The sequence below is a fragment of the Pyrus communis genome, chromosome 5, assembly GCF_963583255.1.
Source record: "Pyrus communis chromosome 5, drPyrComm1.1, whole genome shotgun sequence".
Taxonomy (NCBI): domain Eukaryota; kingdom Viridiplantae; phylum Streptophyta; class Magnoliopsida; order Rosales; family Rosaceae; genus Pyrus; species Pyrus communis.
This window is the reverse complement of record NC_084807.1, coordinates 22322021-22333651: the sequence shown is the minus strand read 5'-3', so window position 1 is coordinate 22333651 and position 11631 is coordinate 22322021. Positions and strand designations below refer to the sequence as shown.

General features: G+C 38.0%; 1 protein-coding gene across 3 annotated transcripts; it reads right to left on the bottom strand.

Annotated features, from left to right (window-relative positions):
- Positions 1 to 4448: 4448 nt before the first annotated feature.
- On the bottom strand, positions 4449 to 11267 carry LOC137733891 (uncharacterized). 3 transcript variants are annotated; one of them, XM_068473101.1, is made up of 5 exons: positions 11139 to 11267; positions 10016 to 10260; positions 7879 to 9916; positions 7371 to 7794; positions 4449 to 7258 (listed from the first exon to the last, which is right to left on the bottom strand). In XM_068473101.1, the coding sequence occupies exons 2-5, from the start codon at positions 10037 to 10039 to the stop codon at positions 5950 to 5952; spliced, it is 3795 nt and encodes a 1264-aa protein (XP_068329202.1). In that variant the 5' UTR covers positions 10040 to 10260; positions 11139 to 11267; the 3' UTR covers positions 4449 to 5949. The 3 variants fall into 3 exon arrangements, with proteins under 3 accessions (XP_068329202.1, XP_068329201.1, XP_068329200.1); XM_068473100.1 differs by having other exon boundaries at positions 7371 to 9916; positions 11049 to 11267; XM_068473099.1 differs by having other exon boundaries at positions 7371 to 9916.
- Between the last annotated feature and the right edge of the window lie 364 nt (positions 11268 to 11631).

Sequence of the window (11631 nt, the reverse complement as noted above, 5' to 3'; positions counted from 1 at the left end):
TATCTCAACAATAATAAATGTAAGCTAGGTGTGAAACCAATATAAAATAGTATGTTAGTCGGAGTCACCTAACGTGACCTGTACAACTGGATCTATAGCTTATCAATCTAGGCTAGCACATGAGCCAGAGTCACCTAACGTGACTTGTACGACAGGCTAGGTATAAATATGTACGCTCAAGTGCTACGATCACATGAAGGCTATGCGATAAATTAAGGGTCACCTACAAGTCGGAACCACCTATTGTGGTCTGTACGAAAGGCTGGCACCAGACTTGGATCCAAGGTGAGCGTGCGGTGCAGGAGGTGAACGATCACGTGAAGGCTAGCCCTAGCCCCAGGCAGGAGCACTAATACCGGGGTGCAGCCATGATGGGCTCTCAACAAATGTATGTACACCAATGCAATACAACCCATTCAATCACATAATACTCACATGAAGCTTACCTGAGCCTCCACAGCATCAAACAATATAACTCTTATTTTATAACAATGCAATACTTAAAATGCAACTTATATATGACATGGCATTCAAAGCATAAATCATTTTAAAAGAAACGTTATGGAAACCACAATATATATATATATATATATATATATATATAAATAACAAATGCCCACTCACTGATAAGTAGCATGATTGTAGCCCCCTAGCCTTGCTTGTCCACGTTCGTCCTCGGGATATGTCTCACCTGACACCGTTATAATATTCCGTTAAATTTAACAGAATATGCTCATTCTTCTTCAGTGACTCGCCGGAGTCCGCTGCTGACCGCCATCTGGTTCGTCAGTTTCTATTAGAGGTCCACAAACAAACGAAAAATGGTTGGAAAAACCTTCGAAACCTCCGGCTAAGTTTGCAACTCTGTGAATCCTCTTGTGCCGACGTCAAATCCACCCTAAACCTACTCTAGGGTCTCTATGGAGTTGATTAGAGGCTTCCTTAAACCTTAAAACCCTGTGAAACGCCCACGATCGCGTCAGATGAAATCCACTCCTCATCGGAGCTCTGGTTCCTCACGTTTCCGACGTCCGTTCTATAAACTAAGGGTAAGGTTAGGTATGTGAAGTCGAGAGAAGTGTGATGGTAGCCTCAATAGAGTCAATCTGTGAAGTTTTGGTATAGTTTGACTATGGGTATGCTCTCAGGTGTACAAAAGAAAGAGAAGGATCGAGAAGAGGTGAGAGGGTAAGGGTATGCATATGTTTGTGTGTGTGTGTGCGCGCGCGTATACGAGATTGGCCGAAAAGAAAAATATCATGGCCCTGATTGGGCTACCATGAGAGAAGGAGAGAGAGTTATGTTAAGTGACCCAAAGAAAAATGAAATCAAACCGAAAATCTGATTGGGCCCAATAAAGTAGGAATTAAGGTGATTGGTGGACAAGAATAGATATAATCCACCCTAAAATATAATTCTACCCATTCTCATTCTTTAATCGTCGTAACTTTCGTTAGAAAACCTACTTGACCCTAACTCGTGACGCCGAGTATGATTTAATTATGATGTCGAGAAAATAATTTAAAACTAGATATGTACATCCACATCACTAAGCCAACGAGGGCATATTCGTCAATTTAGACACTCGGGGAGAAAATGTGTACATTAATTTGGGACAGGTCGTCACATTTTACATATAACAAATTGGTACATTTAAGAATGGGTACATTTAAGATTAAAAAAATTGAAAATTATACGAATAGGTACATTTAAGATTAAAAAATTGAGAATCTTTTTATAAAAAACTAATGGGTACAAACTTATTCTAATTTTATTTATTTATTTATTTTGGAAATGTTTGAATTGAAAATTAATTAGGAGTTTAATAGAGGTGTGAGTATTAAAACCCTAAATCAATTACTAGTTTTTATTTATGAAAAAAAAAAACTATGTAATAAACATGTAAATTCATTATCACATTAATGCTAGGGACTTCAATTAAAATTTGAAAACTAATAAAGGTCTCAGTCAATGAAAAATAGTAACTAGGGATAGGATACTAATTTTTCCTTTCCCTTATTAATAACCGTTATTAACTTTGTTTTATTAAGTAAAACATGGACCATAAAATGTATGATAGAAGGATTAAAAATGCTACACATGAGCATAATGAAGACATATGAGAAAGATTTACAAATTTCTTCTATATATCCTTGTAATACTTATATGATATATTCACATTTTGCGATCCATCTTTAATATCTTGACATCACTCCCTTCAGATTTGAAATCCTTGACTCAAACAATAGTCCAAGTGTAATTTATATAGCATAAAGTATAGAGAATTGTTACTAACACTTAAAAAATCTCATTCTGCACTCACAAATGTATTTTTCTTTCTAATTGTAGAAAGTTTGGAGTGCAAAATGAGATTTTTAGAATGTCAGTAACAATTCTCTAAAATCTATAGATTAATTCATTTATGTGCATATATACTGATAAATTTCAAAAACTTTGTAGATTTGCTATGATAAATATGATCTTCTTCTTTAACTTATTGGGTTTCGTGTTCAAAAACTCTATTTCATGTAGTTTAGATAAATTTAGCGTAGATTATTCTATCATCAGTAAAAAAAAATAGTTTCAACCTTTTCCATTTTAATCTAAAGTTTGGCTTATATGCCTTATTTTTCATAGTTTTGTGTTTTTATTGGTCGTTCTTAGTTTTTGTTTCGGAGTAGGATTATCTCTTCTCTAAATTCATTCTTCTTCCCTCCTCTCCCCTCTCTTTACTTCTTTTTTTTCTTTCTCTATAAAGAAGTCAACATAAAATATTAACGTGTCTTAATCCTAACCGTTCAAATAAGACAGAATTTGAGAGAATCCTACTCTATTCATATCACTTCTTTGGATCAAAAAATAAAAAGATGTTGAGCTGACACATAGCAACTGCAGAGGCAAAAGGCAATATCAATGGTCAATTGGATTGTACTTGTCTTTCTTGGTTGAAACTTGGACTGTACTTGAATTGGGATGCAAGAATCAGAATGGGCAGATCAATGGGCTGTATTAGTGAAAGTAAAAGCCCAAAGGTATTAACTAATACTTCAGGTATAAAAGTCGTCGCAAAAAATGTTTTTTTAGTTAAAAATAGCATTTGCCTACCCACTTTGTATGTATGAACACATTTTTTGTATAAAATGAGAAGGAGAGAGGGAAGTGGGGGAAGTTGGAGGTTTTTGTTTTTGGAATTTTTTTTTTAATATTGGAGGTATTTTAACATCACATGTAGATGAGGCTTTAATAAAAAACAGTAAAATTTTGACATGTGAAATTGCATTATTGCCCATCATTTTTTTATGTGATAGAAGATTAATTTGTCTTTTTACCCTCTTTTAGTTGACAAAGAGAGTTTCATTAATTAGTAGAGATGATGTCTGAGATTAGCATAACTCATCATTTTAGTCTTTGAGATCCTTGAGATTGTTCACCATCAATCATTTTGATTATTCTATGAAAAATCTTCATTAAATTGAAGAAATAACCAGTTCAAGTAGAGAAGCCGATTTGACAAAAATACTCTCAATTTAATGGAGATTTTTTACAAAATGATTAAAATGATTGACGAAGGACAATCACAATGACTACTTTCAACGACTTTAAATCTCAATGATCAAAATAAGAAGTTGTGCCAATTTCAAAAACTATTTGAGCTATCAAGCCAAATAAAAATTGGGGATAGAATTCTATCGATATGTACTATTAGCACTACAGTAAGGTGACCGTACACTACTCTACAGTGAAAAATAAAAAATTATGTATGTGTGAATGATTTTTCCTTTTTGGTGCAAATAATAATTCTAATTTTTCTCTCAAGTTTTTTTCTCTTTGTGGAGGGCGAGAAAAAATATTTCTTTGAAAAAAAGTACTAAGAAAGGAAGAAGTGTTGGAAGTATTTTTTTTTTTGTCAAACGATAGATTTTGCTAAATTAGATGTTAAATTAGTCATCGACGGAGTTCAAACTCACGCCGTCATGCAATGACTCAACACATTTCCACCCTTAATTTATAGCCTCTCTCACATTGGCTATAGGACCAAATGTAACCCATGAAATTTTCCACGTGTTTGCTTAGGTTTTCAAATTTGGTATTGTCTTTAATTTAACTAATTTTATTTTTGTAATAATGTGGGTGATTTTCATATAATTCCCGTTTGGAAGGGTAAAATCACTTAAAAAAGAAAGTGCATGAGAAGTGCCTCCATAAAATCACAAGAAAAATTACTTGATTTATGCATTTCTCCGTAAAATCACCCCCTTTACGCAATTTTACAGTGAAACACCTCTCATACAATTGTTCGCAACATTGATTATGACTTTCCCAAAATTACTTCCAAAGAGACTTTTAAGAATCGAAGATGTGTGCACCAAATAAGCAAATTTTATCCTTTACATTAAGTCAAGTCAAAGGTCCCCTCAGCTCGTATTCCACTTGAATCATTCATCGTGTTAAACAATGCTTGTTCTTCACAATTTTAATAAAAGATTATAACCCTAAATTATTCTTAATCTCATCACATTCTCACTTCCTCAAATCCCTCATGACATCTCTCCACTTTACCACCTTATTCATCTCTGAAACTTTTACCTCTCATCAATATAGATTTTTATGGTTACATTTGGATGCAGGAGGCAGTTCCGACCGGCTAGTTTTGCCGGAAACTGGATCCAAACTTCAACCTCGCCGGTGTTCAAATGAGGAAGGTAAGTAGCACATGAAACGCATACAAAGAAATTCTACCTCAGTACCTCCAATATCCCGACCGAAAACAAGATTTCGGTTCTTTCATCAATCACTAGTTCTAAGACTTCCCAACACCTTCATCAAAGTTTGACTCAAAAACTAACCACATTTTCATGTTTTGAGAAATCTCATTGCCCTAAATTCCAGGGGAGAACTGTCTTCATCACGTAACCGATTATGTACCCAACATTTCCCAATTTGTAGCTGATTCAGGTCAGGATATTCATCATTTATAATGTAAAACCAGCAACGCACCACACATTTAACTGCGCACAAGAAGCGCAAAAAGGCTTCTCATATGCATTGCATGATACCATTTCAAGAAAATAACATACACATCAACAGATATTAATCTTCCAACACAGCATTATTCATCTGTCAACTTTAGTGCTAGTAAGCTAGGAAGCCGATCCAGAACTTGCAGGCATAGCCCGTGCCATTTTTCACACACAAGTAGCAGTGCCTCTCCTTCACATCAGTTTGCAGCATGTCTGCACATCATTATTCAACACAACCTCCAAACAATAAGATGCTCTATACTGAAAGCATCTACAAGAGCAGCTTCTCTGGCAATTGCTCACTTAACCAGGATCGATGGAAATTTTCAGGACCGAAGAACAAACTGTATTGACAGTCTTCTCATTCTGCAACAGGAAGATGGACGTGAAGAAAGTAACAGGGCACACAGTTACAACTGGAGCTTCATGGCCTATATACTAGTTTAAAGTGATGCCATTTCCTTGTAGGATACCTGCCCTCGGACAACTCACCATGCATAAAAACCAATGCAGAAACATAACTCATAAACTAAGGAGAATCTTCGTATAAGCATTTCAATGGCTAACTCCATGAGAATGACTCTACGAGATATGATGTGCAACCAAGACCAATGACAAGTACAAAACTTGCCAATGAAATTCAGGCACTACATATAAAGCCCATAAGTACTGTAACACGAGCATCGTGAGGAACTAACCACCATAATACCAGATGCAAACTATTTACATAGGAGACAGTTAAGCAAGGTTGTACTGCATCCTGTTCAGAAACCATGGAATCGTAAGCAAGGCTTTGGAACTGGAGAAGGCCCTCAGAACATCACATGTAAACAACAGAATGGCCCCTTGCTTTGTGCTTTGAGCCAATAGAGTCATGCGCCAGACATGAACAACCAATCCCGAATTCAAGGTCAAGGTAGAAGCAAATTCAAAATACTTTTCTCTTCACTTGTGACGTATCATCAAACCCACCATCATGCCAAGGCTGCTCAACGTGTTTGTAATTACCTTCTTGGTCCTCGAACCCTCTTATTCTTCTAGGTGCATTTCCTGGCCGATTCTTAATCCTTCTGTCAAAGTCCCTTCCCCTCAAATTGCCTCTTTCTTGAAACTCGGTACTATCATCTGGGAAGAACCTCAAAGGCCTAGGTCCATCCTCTCCATTAAGATGAAATGTCTCACCATCAGCACCATTATAAGGTCTGAATGAACGGATAGGTCCACGTCTCTCACCAAATCTTCTTCTCTCATCACCATTTCCATCACCACCAAGCTCATGCAAACGACCAGAATGCATGGGGCCACCAAAATAATCGTCATTATTTAGCCTCTCTCGAGGATCTATGATGTCAAATCTCCTGTGTCTGACTAAATTCCGACCAGAAGGACTCCTATTAGGAATAGCAGATCTTGAAGGACCATGGTCTCTTCCAGAATCCATATTCCTCAAATCATTTGGCGGATTCCTCCTAATCACCATCTCTCCAGGAAAACATGGGCCATCAGGGGATCTAAACCTCCCCATCCTGTAAACTGGTGGAGACCTTCGATGAGTTAGTTCTCTAGGACCAGCAAACCCATCTGGGGATCTTCTTCTAGGAGACGGCCATGGCCCAGGAGAGCGAGTCCTGGACCTTATTGGCGATTTTGACCGAACTCTAGGAATCCCTCTCCTCTGTACAAAAGAAAAGTTCCGATTTCCTCGTCCAAATTGACCATCTACTCTATCATATGAAGGTTGGGTACGAGTGAACATGGGGTTTGCAATATCATTAGGGAAACCCCTCATAAACTTCTCGTTATGCCTCATTCCAACCAAATTTGGAGCATCTTCACCCATGCATCTGGTTGGGCTAATATTTCTTGGATTTTGGCGAGGCATGTGTGCTCCAATAGGAGACCGCCTCCTTGAGGGTATATGGTAGTTAAGTGGTCCATCATTTGAAAGATTCCTTCCTCCACGACCTGTACCAGCAAATGCACTCTCTGAAGCCATATTGTAAGTATTATATTCAAGGTCAGCATCAGAAACATCAAGGGCATATTTATGCCTGGGGACACGATAGTTTGTTTGATTATTATAAAGCTCCGAAGCATAGTTACGATCAGAACCCCAATCACCGCGACTATTCATCCTCCCTCTACCACGTCTAGGAGCCAATCTATAATATCTCAGTGATTGATCTTGGTATCGCTCCCTTGAAAATCCAGGGTTTCTGTCAACATATGGTTCAACTCTGGGGGGGGGAAAAAAAGTGGCAAAAAGGAAGAAGATTGAGATTAGAATACAACTATTAACCCTAAAAACCAAATAAAAGTGAAAATAGAAAACAAGGGAAAAATAATCACCTCCCTCGAGAATGTATATTATCTTCCTCCGTTGCTACATCAGGTAATATTTCTTTTCCAACTCTTGATGGCAAAGGCTGTCCTGAAATAGATCTCGATTTACTCGGAGAAACAGTTGAAGATCGAGGCAAAGTTATTATCCGGCTCCGTTGTCCTCCATAACTGGTATCCTTAGCAGCATTATCACCACTACCAGATGTTTTGGGCAAATTTGAGTCACTCATTGGTGCCAGGTCAGTGTTATTTACATTCAGCTTTACACACTGACCAATATCCACTACAGTTCCTTGGCTTCCATTAGTGACTTGCTCGGAGAACTCTGCATCCTGACATTTCTGGGCATCCATCTTCCCCGATTGGTCATCAGGTTCTGTTGACCCTTCAACACCAGCTCCGCTGGTTAGATTTTCAACAGCTAATGGTTCTTGCAAACACAAATCTTCGTCAGAGCCTTTATCAGATTTATCATTAAGAACTACATCAAAAGATTCTGTATAATTATTATTACTTGTTTCAGCAAGATTATCTTTGTTGTCTTTTGCTTCATTATAGAATGAAGTAAGATGAACATTGTTAATAGGTCCCACAAACTCCGTCCTTTTATTATCTAAATCGTCATTATCGTCATGTTCCACTTCTCTTGCCTTACATATTGGTTCTTCTACGGCAGTAAGCTCAACTGACTCTTGGACCTCGCCATCTTCATAATCATTGCCCTTACCATCTTGTTCAGTATCCATAGCTGTTTCTAAAGCACGAGCACCATCTGATTCACAATCAGAACCATAAGAATCTTCCAGCATATCCGCAGATATATTAATCTTTTCCTCATCACTGGCGCAACCCTCACCACTTCCCCGTGAACCAAGTAACAGATCATTCATACACTTCAATTTACAACTCTCACGGTCAATATTACCATCGTCTGTTCTCGTATTGTTTCCCTTGGTATCAAGACCCTGAGATACAGCAACCTGATCTTTGCTTTGACAAGCTTCCATAGGCGCATATGCATTAACGTTTCCTGAATGCTTTGTCACATCCCTGCTCATAGTCAAATCTGTCTTTCCATCACGGCAAGACATCTCTGAAGTCATAGGCAACATCATGTCACCAGAATGCTTATCCACACCTTGGATCAAATGTTTATCCAGTTGGACTGATGTTCCTTCAATTGACTTGATGGTTTCTCGAGTATCCACAAGAGTTGGTTCAGATTTTATGGGTCTAGGATCAACTGATTTTTGGGTGCTCGTATTTGAAGACTTAACAGCTCCAAGATTCCCCTGCTCAACGACTCCACACTTCACTGCTCTACTACAATCTACTAGTCCTGTGTTACTGGGTTTAGATACGTTAACATTCAGCTTGACACCCTCATCAAACGGTTCTGATTTCACAGTTTTACAATTACCCAAGTTCAAATTTCTAATAGGCCCAGACAATCTAGGTGAGTTTATAGCAGGCATCACCCTATGTAAATCCAGTTTACCGGATGAACTAGAAGGGTTTTGACACTGGTTTAACTGCAAGAAAAGTGAACTAAGGCCCAAAAGAAGGGAGCCGTTGGACTTGTACTGGTTAGCAAGTGTGGATGAGTTGGTCTCATTAGCTCTGTTCTGGCTCTCAACAATGGACAGTTTTTCTTTGTTAACACCAGCTCCAACCAACCCAGTTTTGCAATCCAGCCCACCAGTTGCGTTACTCCCATCAATGGATATGGAAGAATCAATAACAGTATCTGTCCATGCATCCATTGGTGTATTCAAATCCCAGTTTGCTCGACATTCACTCATATCAGCACCAAGGGAACTCAAACCTTTACCACTTCTTTCACATTGGCTGCTGGTTTTTTCTTCACTTAAGGACAAATTCAGTGACATAGGCTCCAAGTTATCCTGATTCCGGTAACTCCCTTCACCACCAATAACCGGTCCTGTCAAAGCTGGAGAAAGATGTTCCTTTAAACCTAATGACAATTCAGTTCCCTCAGCAACAGCAGGCATTTCTTCTTTACACTTCACTTCTACTTTACTTCGGCTATGCAAAATCTCCTTCCCTACAGTAGCTGCAAGAGCTTCATTTGGTGCTAAAGTCAATTCACTTTTCCTTAAAGTCAACTCAGGTGCAGGATTATCAGACAAGACAAGCTTCCCTTTCCTCCGCATGTCATCCAAAGCACTTGAGTGAATTCCAGGGATAGGTTCTTCGAGTTTGACTCTAAACATATTATCATTTCCTTGGGCCACACTAACATTTGCAATGTCAGAGTTTCCTCTTCTATAATCTGATTCAGGAATCTTTTTGGCATCAGAAAGTCCAGAACTGGTGATACTAACAAATGAAGGAGTCGACCCCCGAGTTGGGCTAGATTGTTCCTTCAGTACTGAGTCAATTTTTTCTGGAAACAAAGATGGTTCTTCTATTGGAAACAAAATTGGTTCTTCAGGAGGTGGTGAAGGAGGACTCATGAAAAACCTCCTTTTCTTGATAGGAACACCTGCACTATAATCACTAGATTTCTGGGTGACGGGTTTAACCCCAGTCTGCCAACAAAAGATTTAATTGATCAATATTCATGAAAACAATAAATTTAAACAAGGCTCTAATCTCAGTTAGCAGTAATTTAGAAAGGAAATAAACACCTCTTCATTTCCCGATACCGGCATGATTCCAAGATTTTGCAATCTTATAATTAACCCTTCTCCTCTGTCTATAAATCAAAGTCTAGCAAATAGCAGGACGCCGTAATCGTTCTGAAGTCACTTTTAAGATCACCACTATGACAAATATGCAACTACAATCTATTTCTAAAAACCAAATTCAGTTAGCTGATAAGACCGTGCACTGTCTTATCTTCTAGCTATCACACTCTACCAAATTGAATCTCCTGCACACAACCAAAACAAAAAATAATGCTACACATTAGCAAGAGAACTCGATTACAAATGTGAATAAATTCCAAAATAAAACACCAAACTCTCAGCCAACGACATGGACTAATTGGGAAAGTATGATATATGCATATCTGAAGACAAGTTAAGAACACATCATCGCTGATCGGTGAGTCAAAACAACAATCGGTGAATTTTAATTTTGTTATACTTTATTTTGCCATGACTTTTCCTAATTGAAATAGCAGAAGCAATTATGCAATGTGAAAATACAAAATAATACTAATAAATATATACACACACACAAATACATATATATAAAAATATGAAAACTATATTCAACCAAATTTGCCAACTCTAAGATCATTTCTAGAATAATTAAGTAACCAAGCAAAAATCCAAACGCAAAATTAAATCCCTAATAGATCCCATAAAACAGAAGTACTTTTCCCAAAAGCATAAGCAGAAACAGAGACCCTTTATCCGTGCTATTTAAGCTGTAATAAATGAAACCCAAAAAACGAATTTCCCCAGTAGCATCTGAATTCGAAGCGTTACAATTCAAACGAAACAAGTTCGGACGATCCATTTAAAAGGAAAGAGTTCTGCTTCATAAATAAGCACTTCCACTTTGATCGAAAAAAAGTCAAAAACATTTTCAGAAAAGCCAAAAGCCGCCGACGAAACCGGTGGCGACGAATCAACCAATCTGATCAACTAAATTCGACGGAAACGAAATCAAAATCTGCGAATTGAAATCAGTCCAGAAACTTCCAGAAAATACCTGAAATCAAATCGCAAACGCGTTGACGAAAGAGGGAAACGAATTCCGAGCGGAATCGAAGAAGTAGGATGAAGGAGGAGGAGGGATTACCTGCTGGGAGAGAGTCTGGAGGAGCTTTTGCTTGGTCAAAGTTACAAAAGGTTGCAGGAAATTGAGGAGGACGCGGTTTGAAGATTGAGAGAGAAGCAAAAGGAGGAAGACTGGGGGAGAGGGAAAGGAAGGAAGGGGAGAGAGATAGAGAGGAGAATCTAATATAATCTATAATCTAATCCAAGGGGTGGGTCCCACCATGTTGTCCAAATTGTTTGTCGGCCTAGGGTTTGTGATTCTACTTTCTTTCTATAATTGCGGTCCTACCATATATAAATTCATTCAATTTTTGCACACACTATTTGGTCATACGTCACTATCTCTTCCACTCTCTTGTATATATGTTCAGATCAGACCAGTTGACCGAAGTAGTGTGTATGTTTTACCGTATCGAGTTGATCTCAAATTGTTTGCCCTAATCCCACTCTCTCGTCCACTCTTTTTACACGCTTTGTGTAATTGGTTGGCTAGGTAAGATAATGTTGCTCGTTTT